The 25,272-nt window shown below is 42.6% G+C and overlaps 1 protein-coding gene across 1 annotated transcript in view; it reads left to right on the forward strand.

Annotated features, from left to right (window-relative positions):
* CDH13 (cadherin 13) overlaps positions 1–25,272 on the forward strand; it is a 996,654-nt gene that overhangs the window by 829,998 nt on the left and 141,384 nt on the right. Inside the window, exon 8 of the mRNA XM_060787892.2 lies at positions 7,562–7,702. Within this exon, the coding sequence (XP_060643875.2) occupies positions 7,562–7,702 (141 nt within the window). The remainder of the gene's footprint in view (positions 1–7,561; positions 7,703–25,272) is intronic.

Raw genomic sequence — 25,272 nt, forward strand, 5'->3', positions numbered from 1 at the left:
GCCCTCCATCCAAGATTCTCTAGGCGATTTACAGCTAAAATTGTAAAGGATAAAAATACATACATACAGATATTGAAAAAATCAACATAGATCAAAAGCTCTAGTAAAAAGCCAGGTCTTAAGTGCTAGGGTAAAAGGCCCTAACTCATGAATGGCTCTCATATAGGGTGGCAAGGAATTCCACAAGGCAGGGGCAGAAATAGAAAAAGCCCTGCGTCTGGTCCTTTCCAAGTGCACTTCTCTAGGACCCGGTATATAAAGTAAGTCACGTTGGGATGGTCGTTGCGACCTCCGATGATGGGAGAAGGAGAGACGGTCCCTAAGATACGATGGACCCTGGCCGTAAAGAATTTTAAAGGTCAGAACTAGCATCTTATATAGACCACGGTAATCAATTGGAAGCCAATGCAAGTGCCGCAACACTGGTGTTATAGGGCATTTCATGGGTGTTCTTGTTAGCAGCCTGGCTGCTGCATTCTGAACAATACGGAGCTTTCGGGTCGTAGACATCGGAAGGCCAACATACAGGGCGTTGCAATAGTCCAGCCTAGACGTGACCGTGGCATGGATGACTGTTGCCAGAGCCTCATTAGATAGTTAGGGTGCCAATTGCCTCCCTAGTCGTAGATGGAAAAAGGCCTGTTTTCTGGCAGCAGCGACCTGAGCTTCCATTGTCAGCTGCGAATCCAAAACAACACCCAAGCTCTTAACGGAAGACGAAGGAGATAGGGCAGCACCATCGAAGGTGGGTAGCAAATGGGTCAGACCAATCGAGCGGCCATGCCAGAGAATCTCAGTCTTCGCCAGGTTCACCTTCAGTCTACTAGCACGTAGCCAGTTCGACAGAGCCTCCAGGCATAAGGTGAAATTGTCTGGTATTGACGTTGCTCCAGGCTCCAAACGCAGAAGGAGTTGGGTGTCATCCGCATATTGATAGCAGTCTAAGCCAAAACTCCGAGCCAAACTAGCAAGGGGTCTAACATAGATGTTGAAGAGACCTTCATTCAAAATAGAGACATTAATCCAATGGATGCCGTACATTTCTATCATCACGGCAAAGGTAGCAATTCTTGGAATGGGATATTTCAAACCTTCCAAAATGCTTGAAATAAAAAATTGGGAGCCCTCCTTTCCAAAACATTCAAAGCAGTTTCACTTGAAGCTTAAGCTGGATCCTCAGTCCAAACAAAGTCCAGGGTCATTCACAAAGGCAGTCCAAACAAAGTAGCAGGCACAAGGAGCATTCCAAGGGTCTGGTCCAAAGGTCAAACACACAAGCAGCTCACCAATATCCACAACACAAAATACAAGGCTCAACATCATAAGTTGTAAAATCCAACACAACTATTGCTTCCAGCATGGTACTATTGCCAAAACCCATCTTTTATGCTGCCTCTGCATAAGTCCTACAGCTGGTTGTTCCTTTTTTGGGCCAGTCTTTTTGACCCGCACATCTGAATCACATCCACTCTGAGCTGCAACCGGGAAATGAGCATTAAGTCCTGCTCTCCCTCCCAAAGGGCTTCATCCTGCTCAGACTCAGCTGCTTCTACAAAGAAGGCAAGTTCATTATCCTCTTTTCTTTTTTTTTCTTTTTTTGGTCATGTCAGGAGCGACTTGGTGTGAGAGAATTGGCCATCTGCAAGGACATTGCCCAGGGGATGCCCGGATGATTTGATGTTTTTGTCATCCTTGTGGGAGGCTTCTCTCATGTCCCCACATGAGGAGCTGGAGCTGATAGAGGGAGCTCATCCGCCTCTCCCCAGATTTGAACCTGCGACCTGTTGGTCTTCAGTCCTGCTGGCACAGGGGTTTAACCCACTGCGCCACCGGGGGCTCTGAGGTATCCTCTGAGGTATCCTCTGAGGTAGTCTATATTCTATGGCTAAACATCTGGAAATCTTAACATTTTGCCAAAATCATATTTCTCATCATTTGAATTCCCTGCTTTGGTTCCTACGGTCTAGAACAGTGGTTCTCAACGTTCCTAATGCCGCGACCCCTTAATACAGTTCCTCATGTTGTGGTGACCCCCAGCCATTACATTATTTTCATTGCTACTTCATAATTGTAATTTTGCTACTGTTATGAATCATTATGTAAATATCTGATATGCAGGATGTATTCTCATTCACTGGACCAAATTTGGCACAAATACCCAATATGCCCAAATTTGAATACTGGTGGGGTTGGGATGGGGGGATGGGGTTTGGTGGGCATTGACCTTGAGTTTGGGAGTTGTAGTTCGGCTACATCCAGAGAGCACTGTGGGCTCAAACAATGATGGGTCTGTACCAAACTTGGCACAAATACTCAATATGCCCAAATATGTGCACTGGTGAAGTTTGGGGGAAATAGACCTTGACATGGGGGAGTTGAAGTTGCTGGGATTTATAGTTCACCTACATTCAAAGAGCATTCTGAACTACACTAACAATTGACTTGAACCAAACTTAGCACACAGAACTCTCATGACCAACAGAAAATGCTGGAAGGGTTTGGTGGGCATTGACCTTGGGTTTTAGAGTTGTAGTTCGCCTACATCCAGAGAGCACTGTGGAATCAAACAATGATGGATCTGGATCAAACTTTGCAGAAATACTCAATATGCCCAAATGTGAACACTGGTGAAGTTTGGGGAAAATAGACTTTGACATTGGGGAGTTGTAGTTGCTGGGATTTATAGTTCACCTACTACCAAAAAGCATTCTGAAGCCCACCAACAATAGAATCAGGCCAAACTTCCCACACAGAACTCCCATGACCAACAGAAAATACTGTCTGTGATGGTCTTTGGCGACCCCTCTGGCACCCCCTTGCGACCCCTTCAGGGGTCCCGACCCCCAAGTTGAGAACCACTGGTCTAGAACAACAAAAAACAACTTCACTCTATCTTCTATAGGGCAATCCTTCAGAAAGATAACGATGGGTATCATACAATTTTTCCGTTCTTTCTGCTCATAACTAAAAATGTTCCTCTCTGTTAGCCATTTCTTGATTTCCAAAACTTTCAGTATCTTTGTCGCTCATTGCTAACAAAAATGTGTGTCTCGGTATAATTACACCCTGTCAACATGCTTAATTAAATATATTTTGTTGATGAAAAGTATATCAAGTGAGCAATCCTAATTAATCACGCTGTCTTGATTCGGAAGGGATGCATTTGCATTATTCCAACACAAGAAACATGCAGTATTCAGAATCTCGGGATGCACCAGAATCTGAAATGGTTTAATCTTCCTTTTCAAAAGAATGTTTGCTTAACATTCAAAAAGTGGCACTCAGAAATCCATCATAACTATCATCCTTTAGCACTAAGTAAAACCACCCACATATTAATAATCATCTTTAATAATCTTGTCCACCTCCACATGTATTCGTTATTGTCCATACTGAATATGAATAAGTCTTTCACGTAGCCCATCTATAAATATCCCCGCCAATGGTCATTAAAATGGTTTGTTTCAAAATCAACAAATCCATGGTTTTTTAGTCCCTTCTCCATCTCAAATCCCACAAAACAGGGAAAGGACAAACTGTGTGGGTAATGATCTGCAATATGTAAGATCGCTGACGTTTCTTTAAAAATTCTGAACAAATGTTTTTCAAGGGAAGGCTGAAGAGGGGATTAAACATTGCAAAGAAAGTAAGTTGCCTTTATAGCAGAGTGGATGATTATTGAATGCAATGCATATCTGGTTGCAAGTCCTCATTGCCTAGAAGGCATTTGTACTGTATATGGTGACCACTGTGGATTTTGACTCCAAAGTGTCTTACAAAGTTGGAGTTCCATCAGAATGATCATTGGGTTTGCTTTCTTTCTTTTTTGCATTCTAGATCTTTTTGTGAAAAATTTTTTGCATGTGCAAACCCCAGTTGTCGGTGTTTAGCAATAACATGGTTGATACTAGGCATGGGCAATCCGTGGTTCTAAAGTACTTACAAAACTAGGGGGCACTGGTGCTTAGCTTCTACAGTGTTGCTAAAGTTCTGGTGGTGAAAATTTCAGAACTCTAACAAAACTTTCAAAATTTCATTATAAATGGGAGTTCCTAATTGGTTCTGTCATAAAAAAAAATCTCCAATAACGAAATAAAAATGAAATTTTGAAACTAGGTTCTTGTGGGGTTTTTTTGGGCTATAGAGCCATGTTCTAGAGGCATTTCTCCTGACGTTTCGCCTGCATCTATGGCAAGCATCCTCAGAGGTAGTGAGGTCTGTTGGAATTAGGACAATGGGTTTATATATCTGTGGAATGGCTGGGGTGGGGCAAGGAGCTCTTCCCAGCTACAGCTAGGTGTGAATGTGTTCAACTGATCACCTTCATTAGCATTTGAAGGCCTGCCTGAGCCTGGGAAAATCTCTTGCTGGGAGGTGTTAATCTGTGCCTGGTTTTTTCCTCTCTGTTGTTTAGCTGTTGTAATTTTAGAGATTTTTAATACTAGTAGCCAGATTTTGTCCATTTTCATGGTCTCTTCCTTTCTGTTGAAATTGTCCACATGCTTGTGGATTTCAATGGCTTCTCTGTGTAGTATGACATGGTGGTTGTTGGTGTGGTCCAGCATTTCTGTGTTCTCAAATAATATGCTGTGTCCAGGCTGGTTCATCAGGTGTCTGGGTGCTGCGTTTGGTGGTCCCTATGTAGACTTGTCCACAGCTGCATGGTATATGGTAGACTCCTGCAGAGGTGAAATTTTGAAAGTTTTGTTAGAGTTCTGAAATTTTCACCACTAGAACTTTAGAAACACTTTAGAAGGAAAGTACCTGTCAAAATTAAAATTGAATAATAGTGCACCCTTGCTTGACACCTTTCTCAGTTTCGACTGCTTTGGTGAGATGACCCTGGAGACTGCATCTTACTTTCAGAGTGGTTCCTTCATGGAATGTTTGTATTAGTTGCAGGAGTTGTCTGTCTACTGAGGTGGACCCAAGTTTTTCCCATAGCTTGGTAAGGGAGTTGGAATCAAAAGCTGCTCTGAAGTCGACAAACACATCATAGAGAGAGGATGACTTGTGGGAGGAATATTTTTCTATGAGATGTTGCAATACTATGTATTGGTCAATAGTGGGATGTCCTTCCCTGAAGCCGGCTTGCTCCATATAGTCCAGTAGTTTCCATTGAAGGTGCCTTGTGTATATTTTGCTGATGGTGTTGAGGAGACTGATGGGTCATCCTGCTTCCCATATATATATATTAGGCCTGGGTAACAACGGAAAAATTTGTTTCTAAAATCGATTCGTTTTTTGGGGGTTTTTGCGTTTCAATTTTTAAAAGAATTCCGAAATTTTTCTTTTAAAGAGTTCGATATTTACGAAATTTCGTAAATTACAAAACAATAAGAAACAATTACGAAACAATTACGAATCGATTCGTTAATGGCGGACGTGACCGCGCAATACGCTAAAAAACCTCCAAATGGGACAGGGGGAACTTCTGAAGCTTCCCTCTCCCTCTGTTGTTGACTGTTGGTGTGATATTTATAATTTTTTTTCACTGATTAAACAAACAACAACTATAAAACTTGCCCCAGACATGTGGAAATAATAACGAAACGATTTCAAAACGATAGCGAAACGAATACAAAACGAATCCGAAGCAATTACAAAACGAATTTAAAAATTCGTTTTGTTTTTTAGATGCTCCTGAATGGTTCGTTATCGCTTCGTTATTAAAAAAACGAATTTTTAACGAATTACAAAATTACAAAACGAAACCGCCCAGCCCTAGGGACAATAATTGCCAGCCCCCAGTCCTTTGATATTTGTCCATATTTGTCTATGCAGGTAAACAGGGATGCTAGGATGGGGGACCAGAAGTCCAGATTGTCCTTAATGACCTGAGGAGGGATCAAATCTTTTCCTGGTGCCTTTCCTGGTTGAACTACAAGACTCTTTAATTTCCAAAACTGTCACTGGAGGCCACATGGGGAGATTTTCCATTGATGAAATTAGGCAGGCATTTCCACCCATTACGTCCAACAAGGTATCCCTGTAAAGTTCCTGAAAATGTTTTTCCTAGAATGCTAAGGGTATTTGAGAGTCGACCAACTTTGAATATTAGATGTGGTATGCCAGAAGGTGGCTGAATCTTTTGTCTTGACAGCCTGGATGAGCTGTGCCCAGTTATTTTTCATGGCCTCTTCCTTCTTACAAATCAGCAATTGTTGTTCTCATGTATCCCATACTATTACTCCTGGAGTTCTGGCTCAGCGAAGTGGGGAGTAATTGTACAATGGAAACCTGTGTCTGTAATCATCCCAAGTCCCACTGAATGATGTACATGAATGATCCAGCACTAGGATTTTTTTCTCCTTCTGGAATTCAATTGCCTATAGACCAGGTAAAGTGAATGCTTAAGATACACAGTTGTCCATGTGTAGTTCCTTTCCTCCCAAAACCTAATAACCCTACTGATTTGAAGATTTGATAACTCCAGATGGCATCTTGCTCCCGGGTCTGTGCAAAATGTGCCAAAGTGTCGGGTGTAGAAAGCACTCATAATTGGCTCCTCGAATCTGATCGACACTCACCTTTGAGGACCCGACATCATTGTTGGCTCATTTTAGATTATCACTTTCAGCAGGCTCTCATGAGCAGCTTGCAACTGTCACCACCTCCCTTGAAAAGGCAAGTGTGTGATTCTCCCCATCTCCTTCTCCCAATCACACAAGGCATTTCATCTTGCCATCCTTTCTGCATTTGTCACTTGCCTTCTTATAACCAACACATGCTCCTCGCCACTCAATTCCACTTGTGTTCCTCCTTTCAAAGCACAAGCAAAGAGACTTCACCAGCTTGGATGACTCCAGTTCCTTCATGCCTTATTGATACAGAAGCTCCTTTGTCAGCAAATAAATAGCCAGAAAACTACGGTGGATCATTATTTCTGGAAAAAAACGAAGTGGAGCATTCTGTTCTCCCATCCAGACATGTTTGCCAATCAAAAAAAATAATAAACATAAATAAAGATATTAGAAATCCTGGCTGTTGTTGGAGTGAAAAATAGTTTTTGTAGAAGTTGGAAATCTAGTTTCCTTGGGAAGTGGAAGTGCCGTTAAATTGGTGGTCTAGTACAACATGGGTAAAGTAGACAAGAGTTTCAGAATTTAGCTCCTAAATACACATATTGGACAGTAGTTGATGTAATTGTAGAACTGCTTATCGATGAAATGATGGAAACAAACAGATGAATAGATCGAAGTGAATAAACAAAACCGTGGATAATTGAAGCCATATATATCGATTCCATGGATATGGAGGTCATATCTCATTCTTTACACCCTACTGAAAGTAGCTACAAATGCATTTACCAAACTATACTGAAGCCTTGTTACTCTCATTGTAAAATATTTCTTTTTCATGATAACTATCCAAGTGCTAAGTAATAAGTATGTTATCTGTTGTTTTCTGGGGCTTTCCACTATTATTACAGAACCGTAGTGGAAATCAATTCCATAGAATGGATGTATCTAATGATGTCTCCAATAAGTTATTATATATTTCTATACTTTTTTGATTTGTTATTCCCTGGCTAACTTGTCTTCCTTTCCTTCTCCTCCAGACTTTGGAAAATCCTAAGTATGAGCTAATTATTGAAGCCAAGGACATGGGAGGTATGGATGTTGGATTAACCGGCACTGCAACAGCCACAATTGTAGTGGATGACAAGAATGACCATGCACCAGAATTTACCAAGAAAGAGGTAAATATCTATTTTTTCATGCAAAACAATCGTTTATGGACCAAACCTAGCTCTAAAACATGGGTGCGATTTATAGACATTAAGGGACATTAAAAGTCAATGAGGGATGTTCCGTGCTCCTTCAGTTGACTCATAGAGTCATGTTGGAAGGATAGAGATTCCTAGAGAAACATAGCAATTCAATTCATGAATAAAATCCGAAAAAGTTAAACTCGTCAACATGGAGGGTTGTCTGTTATCATAATTGTTAACAAAATGATCTGGTTGCATCTTTCCCATGGTCTTGGGCTGATTGATACAGTTTTGTGGCATCTGCATTCAATTTCTCCCTACTTCCGTTAGGTTTATCTTCATTTGAGTCAAAAGCCATGACATGAAACTTGATGACAATCACCAGCTTTTGTCAGGAAGCCGTCAAATGTTTCCCTTTAGAGAGAAGCTCATTTTGACAGTGCTGTAATGATTTGTCCAATATCAGAATCTTTCAATTCAGTAGCAGTTTCCCTTCTTGAAAGTGCCTCTTAGGATAGGGAATTCATTTCTTAATGGGAGAGAAGTAGAGGTTCCCCACAACTCTGAATGAGATGTGAAGCTAGAACCTTTTCCGTGGAATACAGAATATGTAATATGGGACTCCATTTAAATCATATTGTATCACAAAGCTTCAATAATGGCACTACCCTTTGTTTGACTCTAAATCTATCTGTATCAGGTTGGGTAGATGTGGAGAGGATGGAGTTCTACCCAGGTTAAACTACTTTCTATTCACCTACTTAAGGACTCAGCCAACATACATCGCCTGACACTGAATGATCAGTAGAGGATCTCACCTCTGGGGTGAGATAATTCAGAAATACAGGCGTCAGATGGCAGGAATATATAGCTCCTAATGACAGTTATCTCCCCAATTCTGAGGAGCTGGAGGCTGAAAAAGCAGGAGGACCTGATCCCCAGTGGGAGATGGCAGATGCTAAAGAAGAAACATCATTGTACTGTCGAAGGCTTTCATGGCTGGAATCACTAGGTTGTTGTAGGTTTTTCCGGGCTATATGGCCATGTTCTAGAGGCATTTTCTCCTGACGTTTCACCTGCATATATAAACCCATTTTCCTACTTCCAACAGACCTCATTACCTCTGAGGATGCTTGCTATAGATGCAGGTGAAACGTCAGGAGAAAATGCCTCTAGAACATGGCCATATAGCCCGGAAAAACCTACAACAACCCAGAAACACAATTCCTCCTTCATTGAGCACCATAGAGATAGAGATTACCCTGATCCCAACATCTGTTAAATAGGAAATGCTGATTAATTAGGCACCTGGTGTTTTGAGACAGCTGTCTATAAATCAGCCAGAAGCTCCCCAACATTTCTTTTGCTTGACACCATCTTTTCCTGGTGAGTGGCAGTAACCTTAAGCATTCAGTAATAATCAAAGCATTTGTGTTTTTACTGACCTTGGACTGGTTACAATTACAATTACCTTATCTGGACTGCTTACTTGTTATAATGATTCCTGGAGTTGCTGTTGACCACCCTATTATTTACATGTGCATAACAACACAGCACACATGCACATTAGGCCCAATGTCTGGGATTCATCTCTGAATATCAGGCTCTTCCCAAGGACTTGGGACATCAGAGGTATTTTCGTAGAATGTGCATGGTTCTAAAAAGTGCTGCTTTCCTTCTGCAGCCTTACTAAATTAAGGCTTTTCAAGTGCTTTTCAAGGTTTCTTGATATGCCCTCAAGAGCACCAACTACTAGGCCTGGGTAACAACGCAAAAATTTGTTTCTAAAATCGATTTGTATTTGGGTTTTTTTTTTGTTTCGATATTTAAAATAGTTACAAAATTTTCCTTTTAAAAAGTTCGATATTTACGAAATTTCGTAAATGGTAAAAAATTAACGAATCGATTTCCGAAACAATAACGAATCGATTCGTTAATGGCAGACGCGACCGCGAAATACGCTAAAAAACCTCCAAAAACTTCTGAAGCTTCCCTCTCCCTCTGTTCTTGACTGTTGGTGTGATATTATAATTTTTTTTCACTAATTAAACCATAAAACTGGCCCAGACATGCGGAAATAATAACGAAACGATCTCGGAACAATAACGAAACGAATACAATAACGAAATACGAAGCATTTACAAAACGTATTTAAAAATTCATTTTTTTAAATAATTGCTCCAGAATGGTTCGTTATCATTTTGTAATTGGAAAAATTAACGAATTATTAACGAATTACGAATTAACGAAACGAAACCGCCCAGGCCTACCAACTACTCTTGGTCCCACTCTTCTTTTGCCATAGCTGTCCTATTGCAATTTGTAAGTTGTTGTTGTTGTGAACTGTATTTCTCCACGTGGGGAGTCAAGGTGGCTAACACTTCACACTAGACAAATATAAAAAGTGCAAGACAAAAGTTTAAAAAACAATTAAATAGTAACAATGTAGTAAAAACAGAATTAAAATACAATAAAATGGTCTTTCAAACTCATATGCCTCTGACCCCAATCCCATCCAACCTCAACCTTCCTCTTGTTGGGTCATTTGAAATTGATCTGGACTAAATTTACCTACTCAAAAGTTTTAGCACCTCCTAGGTAACTTGTTGACTCTAGAGCACAGGACAGAATGCGAAGAGGCAGAGAAGGTCCATCTATGTCTTTGTAGATGGACACACAGGGACAAAGACACCTTCCAGAATGTTGCATTCCTACTGCTGCAGTGATTAAAAATGACAGAGGAAACGTGTCTATGACACTAAAAGGATGCCATCTTCTGTGTGTGTGTGCCTGGATCAGTAGCCCATTAGCCAGATACATATGCAACATCTCCTGCATGTGTTGGACTACAACTCCCATCATCCCATGACTAGCTTCTCAATTTTCAAAAGAGTTTGGTATAGGTCTGTTCCTGTACCATTGAAACAAAGAAGTTTGAAGACACCTCTGGGACCATCCAGTCCAACTCCTGCCATGTGGGAATATACAGTCAAAGCACACAGAAACAGATGGCAAAGTCAGTTTTGAGGTTCATAGGAAGAAGTAGGCCTCAGAGTAAGTTGAAAGAGGTCCCATTTGCCTCTATAAACATGGGTTGCTCACGCCATTAGTACTACTTAACTCACTCTGCTGATTAGTATAGACTGCCGTTGATGTAAGTTAATGAATTAATTAACAAAAGGAAAAGTACATTATGCGGATAAATGTATTCAGTGCAGGCCATTAATTGAATTCCCCTCCAGGTGTGGCCATTCTCTTTGGTTAGAGTGGGAAGATTGCAAAAAGAATAAAAGACTAAAAATAGCCTTTGAAAGAAAATTAGTCTCATTAGCTAAAGAAACAGAGCCATAACCTTTTAGGTTGTAATTACAGTTGCTCTGAAATACGATCCTAGAATTTTAGAGCATATTTCCGCCGCAGGTAGAGGTGGGGAAGTCTCCCAGCCTAGATTTTGTCGCATTTTCTCCCCGTCCTTGTTTCATATCAATTTGTGAGATCTTGGGCTGCCCCACTGAGAAACCTTTGGGGAGCAGCATAGAGCAGCCTTTCACTGATTGATGTGTACACTGATTGATGTGTACATCCCCGAGTTAAAAACATCTGACTTACAAATGACTCCAAGTTAAGAACTAGATCAGTGTTCTGGCTAATCTGCTTCTTTGGAAGAGATACTGTATCTCTCTATAGCTATGTGCTATCTCACTTCTTCCTTGGAGATTGGGGAGATCCTACCATAGTTGCTTTTATTCCTAGTCTCTGAGTGATGGATGTCCTCACTTGGCACCTGGTGAAGAAGTGTCAAGCCAAGTGTCAGCATTTCTATTCCCATTGTGTTCAGGGCTTGTTCGTGCCTCTTTGTTACTGGCCAGTATTCTGCCCCATAGAAGGAGGCCTACTAAGCAGGCAACTGTAGTGTGGATCTTAGCCTTGAGTTTGTGCAGAAGTTATTAATATTTAATTAATTAGTAATTAATATTAATACGGGAGGACATTGCCATCTTGTCCCCTGTGACATCAGCGCCCCTCCCCCAACACTAACGGCCACTTTGGGGCCAGAATAAAGAAGGGGAGCCAGGAGGACATTGCCATCTTGTGACATCAGCGCCCTCACCCAGCAATAATGTAATATTATGTAGTACTAGTGTTATGAATGATGTAATAGTACTATGCTAGTTATGTAGTATGTAGTATGTTGTATGTACTTATGACTTGTAAGCCGCTCTGAGTCCCCTTCGGGGTGAGAAGGGTGGCATATAAATGTCATAAATAAATAAATAAATAAATGTTTTAAACTGTATATATATGTGTGTGTTTGGGTTAGCTACAGTAACACTGGAGCAGCCTATTTCAGAGAACCTCAGTCAGCGTTACCATGGAGACCAAGGCAAGCTGGCAGAAAGAGGAGTGGGAGGAGCCAGGTGGAGAGAGTTTTGAAAACAGACAGTTGGAGAGTCAGTTGGGAGTTGATTTTGTATCTGAGAGGAGTAAAAGAGTGGAAGTGAAGAGTAGAGTGGGAGAGTAAAGTGTGAAGCAAAGAATTGTGGCTTTGGGAAGCCTGAATAGCTACTGGAGGTTTCTCAGTCTAAGGAGGCTGAAAGGAGAAACATAGCCAGTTTTCTTTAGTCAAGGGAAAGGCTAAAGGATAAGCTTGTTAATTTATTTGATCAAGGAAAGATCAAATAGGGAAGATATTCCTGTACTGAAACATTGTTTAGTAATAAGAGCTTCACCTCAGTGAGATACTGTGTAACCTGGAAGAGTGAAATGTTTAACTAACCAAGTATTATTCAAAGTTCTATAAATTAAGTTACAACTTGTAACCACACGCTTTGTACTCAATAAACCAGTTATCTTTTGTTAAAGACAGTCTCATCTCCATCCATTCTGCATCTGTATTGCCATATCTCACAGTGAAACCTCATATCTCACGTTGGTGGCAGTTACCATAGATTACATATAACAATTGGCCTCCACTATACCAGTTGGTGGCAGAATTCAGAGAAATAAACAATAAATCTTCCTCTACTCTCCTGTCACACGACGGTAGCATGTTCTTTCTCTCCACTCTGATCACCTCCTCGCAAGTTGTTCAGGCATCTTTGAGTTATACTGAATGCCAGTAGTTTGCCGCCATTTCAACCAGGCTGCATTTACTCATGACCATGCATCTGGCATTGTGTCACCATCTATGGAGACCAGTGACCCAAGGTATCTAAATTGGGCAGCCTTCTTTTGGTGCTTGTCCATTGATTTGGATTGTTTTTCCAGTTTGGAGGCCACATTCCAGATACTCTGTTTTGGGTGTGTTCAGTTGAAGTCCGTTCTCACTGAGTCTCTCACTCCATGTCTGCAGCTGTGGCCAAGTACCATGTCATCTGCATAAAGGAGTGCACAGGGGTACATAGTCTGCAAATCTGCAGTATGTAGCAGTATCCATGCAGAATATGAATAGTACTGCATGGCAACAGTGAGATTGAAGGGGTTTTTTATGTATGTGTGTGTGTGACAGGAGCCACTTGAGAAACTGCAAGTCACTTCTGGTGTGAGGGAATTGGCTGTTGCCCAGGGGACACCTGGATGTTTTGATGTTTTATCATCATTGTGGGAGGATTTTCTCATGTCCCCGTATGGGGAGCTGGAACTGACAGAGGGAGCTCATCCATGCTCTCCCCAGAATCAAAACTCCAACCTGTCGGTCTCCAGTCCTGTTGGCACAAGGGTTTAACCCACTGTGCCACTGGGGGGGGGGGGGTCCCTGCAACAACCATACTTGTTGTATTATTGTATAGTAGCTTTATTCATGTTAGTAGTCTTCTGCAATTCCGTGTGGCCATAGTTCTCATTAGATCAGGTCATGAGAACCCAATTAAATGCTTTTCAAGATCAAGGAATGCAAAGTGCAGTGTTTTCTTCTTTTCCCAATGTTTCTCCATGAGAAGCTACACAGCATGTATTGCATCTATTGTGCCATATCCCCTAACAAGGCTGCATTGATTTGGTGTAATGACTATGTGACTTCTTAGCCAGTATTCTTTCAAATACTTTCATAAACATGTGACATTAAACTGCAGCAGATGCAAATATGGGGGGAAAGCTGGATGCATCTTCCTTGATTCCCCACTCGCCAGTGACATGGAAATGTCTGTCTTGGGAGAAATGCGTCACTTTGAAGATGATGTGCAAAAGGATTTTCCTTTTTAAAAACAATCCCAACCTCTACAACAGGCATGGGCAAACTCTGGCCCTGCAGGTGTTTTAGACTTCAACTCCCACAATTCCTAATAGCCTACCGACTGTTGGAGGATTGAAGTTTGCCCATGGCTGCTCTACAGCAACAAAACAAGCAAGGTATATAAAGGTTCCCCTGACATTGTGTTGGACTCTGGGACTCTGGTTCTTATCTCCATTTTTAAGCCAAAGAGCCAGCATTGTCCATAGACACCTCCTAGGTCATGTGGCCAGCATGACTTCATGGAGCACTGTTACCTTCCTGCCGGAGTGGTACCTATTGATCTACTCACATTTGCGTGTTTTCAAACTGCTAAATTGGCAAAAGCTAGGGCTAACAATGGGAGCTCACCCCACTCCCTGGATGTTGCAACCCAGAGCAGGAAACAAGACCATAAGATAACAATCCACCACACTTGACTGTGGGAAAAAACAATCCCTTTTTATTGATGAAAAATGGTTACAAAATAGAGGAAAATGCAAAGTCAAAAAGCCACAGTAAAATTAAGCAGTCAGGAATATCCATGAATTAGGTCAAAATTCCAAAAGCAACACTGTAAAAACCTGGAACCTGTTAGCAATTCACTAACCGTACTTGGAGCACTAGAAGCCTCTTGGGATGTAGGCTACGGGAAACAGGGAAATCTGCCAAGGTAATGCCTCAGTCTAAATGATGCCTGATCTAATGAGACAACCCATCGAGAGGCACTTAAAACTGAAGAAACTGTTTCGTGACACGCCTCCAGGCTTTGAAGCTTGTTTTTCCTTTTCCCTTAATCTGCTTGACCTTCGCAGACTCTGCGATTCACTCCTGTTTTTCCAAATCTGTCCTTTTCTATCCTCATTAAGGAAGCCAGGTGTTAGCTCCTCTGAAGAGCTATCACCGCTTGGCTCTGCAACATTCTCATCAGAATGTGTAGTTTCACTTTCCAAGCCACTGACCTCAGAATCATTTTCATTACCATCAGGGAGAAATACATTTTCGGTAGCATCAGGAAATACAATCAGAGAATCAGGTTCAGGTTCAGCAATCAGAGAATCAGGTTCAGGTTCACACGCAGGCTGAACCCCAACACTGGATTTGAACTGCCAACCTTTCAATCAGCAAGTTTAGCAGCTCAGTGGTTTAACCCAGTGCGCCACCCGGGCCCCCCTATAATAGCATACAATTGATTTACATTATTCACTGACAGAATGTCACTCTCTGACTCACCCAAAATAAGATATTATATAATAATAATAATAATAATAATAATAATAATAATAATACTTTATTTATACCCCGCTACCATCTCCCCAAGGGACTCGATGTGGCTTACATGCGGCCAAGCCCACAGTACATCAATAACAAAAGCAATAACAAAACAATCAATGCAATATTATTATTATTATTATTATTATTATTATTATTAAACTTTATTTGTACCCCGCTAGCATCTCCCAAAGGATTCGATGCGGCTTACACAGGCCGAGGCCTCAACACACAACATAACAATACAATCTAAGCAAATCAAACAATTAAAACAGAATAAAGCAAAATGAACAACAGGCACAATACACTAAAACACAATAAAACTGGGCCGGGCCAGAGTAATGGGTACAAGAATTAAAAGTGCTGATGTGACAGGAGGTGTATATAAGGCTTCTAGGGCAAGTGCGATGTGCGATGTGCAGCAATCATTGGTTGTGGTAAAGTGCTTCTGGGACTTGGCAGTGGAGATTTCCTAATCTGGGAAGGCGCATCGGAAAAGCCAGGTCTTCAAGTTCTTTCTGAAGACAGCCAATGTAGGGGCCTGTCTAAGGTCTTTGGGGAGGGTGTTCCAGAATCGGGGGGCCACCACGGAAAAGGCCCTGTCCTGCGTCCCCACCAAGCGCGCTTGCGACGCAGGTGGGATCACAAGCAGGGCCTCTCCAGATGACCGAAGTGAATGTGTGGGTTCATAGATGGAAATGCGGTCACGCAGGTAGGCTGGTCCCAAACCATTCAGGGCTTTGTAAGTAAGCACCTGCACTTTAAATTGGGCTTGGAATATAAACGGCAGCCAGTGGAGCTCCTTAAACAGGAGGGTTGACCTCTCTCTGTAAGGGGCCCCAGTTAGCATCCTAGCTGCTGATCGTTGGACCAGTTGGAACTTCCGAGCCATCTTCAAGGGCAGCCCCACGTAGAGCGTATTGCAGTAGTCCAATCTGGAGGTGACCAAGGCATATATAAATCACATAGACAGAAAACAATAAACAGTAACACACAAGCATTTAAAAACAATGGCCGGGCCAAATGTAATAATTTAAAAAATATTTTTTTATTTTTTTTAAAAAAAAATAACGCTGGGCATGAACAAGGTAGGATATGACTGGTATAGGGTTTCCAAGGAGAGATGAGGGAACACAGTCAGTCCTAAATCAGTGGTAAAGTGCATTTTGAGGGCATATTGCTGAGAGTTTTCCTTATTCTGAGAAGGCACACTGGAACAACCACGTTTTCAGGCTCCTCCTAAAGACTGCCAGAGTTGGGGCATGTTTGATGTCCTTGGAAAGTGAGTTCCAGAGTTGGGGGGCCACCACTGAGAAGGCTCTCTCCCTTGTCCTCACCAATCTCTCCTGCAAAGGAGGTGGGAGCATGAGCAGTGCCTCTCCAGATGATCGAAGACATCGTGTGGGTTCGTACACAGAAATGCGGTCATGCAGGTAGGCGGGTCCCAAATCGTTCAGGGCTTTGTAGGTAAGAACCTGCACCTTGAATTGGGAGCGGAAAATGAACAGCAGCCAGTGGAGCTCCTTAAACAGGAGGGTTGACCACTCTCTGTAAGTCTCACCAGTTACAGTGCGATGAAAATCATGTGTTGCTTCCTCTATGGTCCCTTTGAGCCAGACAACTCCAAACTCTTCCGACCATGTTATAAATGGCATACCTGTGTTCCCTTATATTTATGCACTGCTTTTATGCACAGTCAACAGTTGTTACTGCCGTAAGTGACAATTGCACTCATAAGGTCCCGGAATTAATTGCTTTCCTTCCACCCATAAACCTGGCCCACAACTCTGGAGGCACATGTGCTGTAGCCAGAATCCATTTAGTGAGTGTCTATTTAGCTTCACTTACAAAATGTCTATTAGTCAAATTGACAGCTATTAATGAAACGCTGCCATAAGGAAGTCGGCATCCCAACTGGGATTAACATTTTCTCCTCTGTAAATTAAGCATGCATGCATTTTAATTTGTTTTAGGGTCTGGCGGGAGAGAGGGAGAGGAGAATTTTAAACAAACTGAATGTATTTATATTATTTCAGATGAGTGTTAAAGGTCTCGTTCCAACAGAAGCACGTGTGTGTTTTTTCTTCCGAGTTTAATTATCATCTCTATTGATTCTGCTAGATATTAATATCCAAAGATTTAGTGGGTTTTCTCATTTGCATGCAAGTTTGCATTGCAATTGCCTAGGATCAATAGTCATATCCTTTGGAAGCTGCTGATTTGAAGATAAACTTCAACACTGAGTAAAATTCTATCTCATAGTTTCCTTGCTTTTTAATCACTCTTCCTGATTAGTTATCCTTTGCAGTTGCCAGGCTTTGATGCATCCATAGGCTCAGCCTAGTCATAATGACAAATGATGGTTTGGAGTTATGCGTATGTTGGTGTGAGAAATGGAGGTGCAATAAATGGGAATGTGCGGTTTCCACTTAAATGCAGCAAATTGTGGCTGAACTGTCCCCAATTCACCATCTTTCGAATTTGCAGCATAGAAGGAAGAAAGCAGCTTGGGAGTGATCCTGGATTCATCGCTGAGCCTGGAACCCCAGGTCTCGGCGGTGGCCGGGAGAGCTTTTGCACAATTAAAACTTGTGCACCAACTGCACCCATACCTTGGGAAGTCAGATCTGGCCACGGTGGTCCACGCCCTTGTTACATCCCGGATAGATTACTGCAACGCACTCTACTTGGGGTTGCCTTTGAAGACTGTTTGGAAACTTCAATTAGTCCAGTGGGAGGCAGCTAGATTGCTCACCAGAGCATCATACAGGGAGCATACCACCCCCCTCTTGTGTCAGCTCCACTGGCTGCCAATCCAGTTCTGAGCACAATTCAAAGTGCTGGTTTTGATATACAAAACCCTTTACGGTTCCGGCCCAGCGTATCTGTCTGAACGCATCTCCCTCTACGTCCTACCTCGGAGTTTGAGATCCTCTGGGGAGGCCCTGCTCTCGGCCCCGCCTCTGTCACAAGTGAGATTGGCGGGGACGAGGAGCAGGGCCTTCTCAGTGGTGGCCCCTCACCTATGGAATTCACTCCCCGGGGAAATTAGATCAGCGACATCCCTCCTTTCCTTCAGAAAGAAATTAAAAACATGGATGTGGGACCAGGCATTTGGGCAATCTGGCAGATAAATAAAGGACTGCGACGACGGATAGGAATAGACAATGTGGAACGAAGTATGGACTCTGAGTTGGCGAACGCTGTGCTATATATTGTTGTTTTAATTGTTTTAATTGTTTAACTGTTTAACTGCTGTTTTTATATGTTTATTGTATTTGTGTAGGCATCAAATTGTGCCATTTTGTAAGCCGCCCTGAGTCCCCCCTCGGGGGTTGAGAAGGGTGGGGTAGAAGTATACGAAATAAATAAATAAAATAAAAAGTGGTTCACTATGGATTGTAGCCATGCAAAAAGATGGGAGAAGAAAAGGATGCGTTGGTGTGCTTGCAAAGTTGTTGTGATTCTCTCCTGGATATTTTAGGCCCCATCTACACTGCCATATGAAATCCAGATTATCTCCTTTGAAGTGGATTATATGGCAATGTAGACTCAGATAGTCCTGTTCAAAGCAGATAATGTGGATTATCTTATTTGATTTACATCAGGCATGGGCAAACTTTGGCACTCTGGGTGTTTTAGACATCAACTGCCACGATTCCTAACAGCTTGTAGAATTGTGGGAGTTGAAGTCCAAAACACCTGGAGGGCTGACAGCATGTAGATTATATGGCAATGTAGAATGGGCCTGAGTCTACACTGCCATATAATCCAGTTCAAAGCAGGTAATCTGGAATTTATATGACAATGTAGAAGGGGCCTTAGAAAGGGACTATGGTCCAACTAGTTGCCAGCTTTGCCACTGAACTAGTTGGGCTATATTGGGTTACATTGAGCCATCTTGGTCTTTGGGTTGTCTCAATGTTTTGGTGCCTCTAGGGCAGTGTTTCTCAACCTGGGGGTCGGGACCCCTGAGGGGGTCATGAGGGGGTGTCAAAGTGGTCACCAAAGACCATCAGAAAACAGTATTTTCTGTTGGTCATTGGGATTCTGTGTGGGAAGTTAGACCCAATTCTATTGTTGGTCGAGTTCAGAATGCTCTTTAATTGTAGGTGAACTATAAATCCCAATAACTACAACTCCCAAATGTCAATGTCTATTTTCCCCAGACTCCACCAGTGTTCACATTTGGTCCAGATCCATCACTGCTTGAATCCACAGCAGTTCTCTGGATATAGGTGAACCCAGTCTCAACGTCCATGCCCACAAAACCCTTCCAGTGTTTTCTAATCATCATGGGAGTTCTGTGTGCCAAGTTCAGTTTAAATCCATCAGTGGTGGAGTCCAGAATGCTCTTTGATTATAGGTGAACTACAAATCCCAGCAACTACAACTCCCAAATTACAAAATCAACCCCCCCCCCCCCCCCCAATCCCACTAACATCCACATTTGGGCATATTTGGTATTTGTGCTCAATTTAGTCCAGTGAATGAAAATACATCCTGCATATCGGATATTTACATTACGATTTATAAAGTAGTAAAATGACAGGTATCAAGTAGCAACGAAAACAATATTATGGTTGGGGGTCACCACAACATAGGGAACTGCATTAAGGGGTCACGGCATTAGCAAGGTTGAGAAACACTGCTCTAGGGCAATGGTTCTCAACCTATGGGTCCCCAGATGTTTTGGCCTTCTGCTTCTAGAAATCCTAACAGCTGGTAAACTGGCTGGGATTTCTAGGAGTTGTAGGCCAAAACACCTGGGGACCCACAGGCTGAGAACCACTGACCTAGAGTTACCAAAACGTTGAAGACAACACAAAGGCCAAGATGGCTCATTATATGCCAATACGGCCCAATCTTGGTCAGATTTCCTATAGATAGAAGAAGCTTGCATTGCCTTTCTCTGAGGCTGAGAGCATGGCATGGCCAAAGTTACCCAATGAGTCCCCATGGCTGAGCAGATATTCACAGTTCTGGCTCTGAACTTAAACCTAACCCACCTCTGACCCCCCCCCCCTCAAAAAAAAAACACAACCTTCATCTTCAACAATGCTAAAAACTTAAACAATGCCCAGTCAAATGCAAGAAAGCCGCATTTAGCGGGGAAGAAAACATCTTGTAAAGGAAGAAAGGCCAGATGACTAGTAATTTCAAAATAGAGTGCCAATAGATTCCTTTCAGAAGAAGAGAGAAAATGAATGCGAACAATAGGAACCAAGATGGGCTTTCTTTCTTCCCACTTTTATTTCTCCAGATGTACACTGTCTGCATATTAATTCAGATCCTTGAGATATCGGCTTGCTTGCCCAGTAGAAAGCCTTGTTCAAGAATGCGGTCTTCCAACTGAGCAGGAGGGAGGAAGAGTCCATTTACTGCGACCTCGCTCTACTTATCACATAATAATTAGACCTGGATCTACAGTATGTCCCCATTCCCCAGTTATCTTCCCTTTGTGAAGCTTGGCAGCAATGCTTTGTTCCTCTCTCTGCCAAGGTCGCCAAACCCAAGCGGTTGTCTTTGTAATCTCCAAGTAAATGCATCTGAGTGGGCCTCCGCATGACACGGCGCATATGTTTACAATGGGAATGCAGCAGACTCTTGTAAAAAGGCAAAGGTGTCGCAATTAATAGGGAAGATTGGTCAGATGGTAACAAACAGATGGGGATGCTCAAAGAGCACTTCAAAGGCCACTTTCTCTGCCACATATCTGATTCTTGTTTGTGCACTCGATTGTATGCCTGTGTGACTTTAAAAGCACACAATTACTCCTAATATAATTTCCCAACCCTGCCTTCCTAAGATTGGCTGGTGCATTTTAAATACTTATTTGTACTGGTGAGATTTCTAAAGTGCATTTCCTTCCCTGCCTTGAGTTCTTGGATCCTCAACCCAACATGATTCATGTATGTAGACCACATCCCCATCTGCTCCCTACTTTTTGGTCCTCCTCTTTGATGAGTTGCAATCAAAGCACTCTGGCTCTGAAACTCTCCATAAAGCTCCATCTTTGCGAGCACCTTGGCTATTCGGAAAGTCGGCATCGGACTGAATAGCCATAAAAGCAGCTTTTCCTTCAGCTAGCAAGAGCTTCTACTCTAATAATCCTTTCGGACAACCTTCTGAAAGCTTTTCTCCATTTGTGTTGTTCTTGAAATAGATAATAATACTCCCCAAAGCAGCAACTCACCCATCTTTGATCTCAAAAAAACCAGGCTAGGAAATATGTTATATTTTCCCAATAACCTTATCATAGAATCATAGAATCATAGAATCAAAGAGTTGGAAGAGACCTCATGGGCCATCCAGTCCAACCCCCTGCCAAGAAGCAGGAATATTGCATTCAAATCACCCCTGACAAATGGCCATCCAGCCTCTGCTTAAAAGCTTCCAAAGAAGGAGCCTCCACCACACTCCGGGGCAGAGAGTTCCACTGCTGAACGGCTCTCACAGTCAGGAAGTCCTTCCTCATGTTCAGATGGAATTTCCTCTCTTGTAGTTTGAAGCCATTGTTCCGCGTCCTAGTCTCCAAGGAAGCAGAAAACAAGCTTACTCTCTCCTCCCTGTGGCTTCCTCTCACATATTTATACATGGCTATCATATCTCCTCTCAGCCTTCTCTTCTTTGGGCTAAACATGCCCAGCTCCTTAAGCCGCTCCTCATAGGGCTTGTTCTCCAGGCCCTTGATCATTTTAGTCGCCCTCCTCTGGACACATTCCAGCTTGTCAATATCTCTCTTGAATTGTGGTGCCCAGAATTGGACACAATATTCCAGGTGTGGTCTAACCAAAGCAGAATAGAGCATGGGTAGCATGACTTCCCTAGATCTAGACACTATGCTCCTATTGATGCAGACCAAAATCCCATTGGCTTTTTTTGCCGCCACATCACATTGTTGGCTCATGTTTAACTTGTTGTCCACAAGGACTCCAAGATCTTTTTCACACGTATTGCTCTCAAGCCAGGCATCCCCCATTCTGTAGCTTTGCATTTCGTTTTTCCTGCCAAAGTGGAGTATCTTGCATTTGTCACTGTTGAACTTCATTTTGTTAGTTTTGGCCCATCTTTCTAATCTGTCAAGATTGTTTTGAATCCTGCTCCTGTCCTCTGGAGTATTGGCTATCCCTCCCAATTTGGTGTCGTCTGCAAACTTGAGGATCCTGCCTTCTAGCCCTTCATCTAAGTCATTAATAAAGATGTTGAACAGGATCGGGCCCAGGACAGAACCCTGCTGATGGCACTCCACTCGTCACTTCTTTCCAGGATGAAGAGGAAGCATTGGTGAGCACCCTCTGGGTTCGTCCATTTAACCAATTACAGATCCACCTCACCGTAGTTTTGCCTAGCCCACATTGGACTAGTTTGTTTGCCAGAAGGTCATGAGGGACCTTGTCGAAGGCCTTACTGAAATCCAGGTACACAACATCCACGGTATTCCCTGCATCTATCCAGCTTGTAACTCTATTGAAAAAAGAGATCAGATTAGTCTGGCATGACTTGTTTTTGATAAATCCATGTTGACTATTAGCGATGACCGCATTTGTTTCTAAGTGTTTGCAGACCACTTCCTTAATAATCTTTTCCAGAATCCTGTCTGGTATCGACGGTAGGCTGACCGGACGGTAGTTGTTTGGGTCATCCTTTTTTCCCTTCTTGAAGATTGTCTGCTGGAACTTCTCCCGTTCTCCAAGAACTTTCAAAGAACTTCTCTGCTTTGAGTTCTTGGATCCTCAACCCAACATTATTCATGTATGTAGACCACATCCCCATCTGCTCCCTATTTTTTGGTCCTCCTCTTTGATGAGTTGCAATCAAAGCACTCTGGCTCTGAAACTCTCCATGAAGCTCCATCTTTGCGAGCACCTTGGCTATTCGGAAAGTCGGCATTGGACTGAATAGCCATAAAAGCAGCTTTTCCTTCAGCTAGCAAGAGCTTCTACTCTAATAATCCTTCCGGACAACCTTCTGAAAGCTTTTCTCCATTTGTGTTGTTCTTGAAATAGATAATAATACTCCCCAAAGCAGCAACTCACCCATCTTTGATCTCAAAAAAACCAGGCTAGGAAATATGTTATATTTTCCCAATAACCTTATCGGTTATATGCAGACAGTAAACACATGAAGGAACTGGCACTGGCCACCTAACTGCCCTGGAATGTATACATGGGTGGAAGTCCACCTGGTAAAACCAGAGATATCCAGGTCAATATAGCAGCATTAGGATGCATGGGCTAGGTTTACGACAGCTTCCTGTGTCCCTACTATAAAGCAAAGCGGGGCAACTGCATCAGGCAACAGTCACCTGGTGCTTGCTTAGTAATTGTCACCTGTTGTTTAATTAATGATGTTGAATCATTTAAGAGCAATCTGTTAGGAGTGCTTGGATTGTGTTTTCCTACATGGCTGAGTATGATTGGACTGGATGGTCCTTGTGATCTCATTCAATTCTATGCTTCTATGATTGGCTAAAATATATGTCTAGTGTGCTCTTGTGAATGGCTGTATGCTTTTATAGGCATTTGCTGGGTAGATCTATGTTTAGATGCAAGGCAGTCAGTAGGGTGGAATGGCTTGACTATTGGGCTCAGACTGTGTGGACATTCAGGCCATAAACTCCCTCAATCGGGAATCTGTTGCCTTCTCTCCGGTATTTATTTATTTCTCGTGTCAGGGCAGCCAGTCAATTATATTACATTTCTAACAGAACAAAGCAAACAAACAGAGAAAATACAAAATGTGTGAGTTTGGTAGTTGATTAAATGTCCTTTGACCAGTATCTGGCCACTTGGAGTGCTTCTGGTGTTGCTGCAAGAAGGTCCTCCATTGTGCATGTGGCAGGGCTCAGGTTGCATTGCAGCAGGTGGTCAGTGGTTTGCTCTTCTCCGTACTCGCATGTCATGGATTCCATTTTGTAGCCCCATTTCTGAAGGTTGGCTCTGCATCTTGTGGTGCCAGAGCGCAGTCTGTTCAGCGCCTTCCAAATCGCCCAGTCCTCTGTGTGCCCAGGGGGGAGTTTCTCATTTGGTATCAGCCATTGGTTGAGGTTCTGGGTTTGAGCCTGCCACTTTCGGACTCTCGCTTGCTGAGGATCTAAGCATCTCCAACGAAGTGACCCCAGGCTTCAACTGCAGCTGCTGCAGACCTCAGTCTGTCCATGTCCTTGGAGAGCTCTTGCGAATCACAGCAGAATAGACTTGGATTGATGGGTCACCACTCTGCTCCATGGATGACAGCTGAATATATACTTGGAATGCATGGGCAATCTTTAGGAGCCATCTTCCATCCAATTTGCAGGGAATTTGCAGTGCAAACAGATGTCTGTATTTGCATCACTCAAAATTCCTGGCAGCTGGCTTCCTATTGAGAGAACTATCTTGGACCAAGTGGCTTATCTGGAGTGTTGTTTGTTCTGCTTTTGGCTTCCTTTCGTACCTTTTTCTGCTTCACAGACCAGATGCCTGTTTGCTTCAAGGCTGGCTCCAACTTGAGTTCACTTTCTTGACAGTCACTTAATATTATTTGTCGGAACAAAGGCTTTCTCCTTGATTCTTAGCCAAGATGCCACCGGGAGGCAAGCTGGAATCACCACATACACTGCACTGTGTTTCAAAATACCACCAAACGGAGGCTCAGATGAATAGCGATAGGGCCTTGGTCACATCCAGCAGAGCATTTCTTTCAGATGAGCATCCAGCAGCCCAGAGAGCATGGCTTATGTCTCTATTTTTTAAAAGTATTGAGCATTTTCTGCCCATGAGGGCCCTCAAAGGGGTTAGGAAATACCATACATATATATATAGTCTTGGCAAATATAGAAGACAATTTAATTTTTTAAAGAGATTGAATGGAATCAGACAGTTTTGACTGCCTTCTGAAAACTCAGCAAAGATAGAACCAGCCTGAGGAGATAGTTCCACAGTTGTCATTGTGTTGTCGAAGGCTTTCATGGCTGGAATCACTGAGTTGCTGTGAGTTTTCCTCGCTGTATGGCCATCTTCCAGAAGCATTCTTTCCTGATGTTTCACCTGCATCTATGGCTAATGGCATCTTCAGAAATTTGTCGGAAGTGTGG

Source organism: Anolis sagrei, chromosome 8, assembly GCF_037176765.1.
Source record: "Anolis sagrei isolate rAnoSag1 chromosome 8, rAnoSag1.mat, whole genome shotgun sequence".
NCBI classification, from domain to species: Eukaryota; Metazoa; Chordata; class Lepidosauria; order Squamata; family Dactyloidae; genus Anolis; species Anolis sagrei.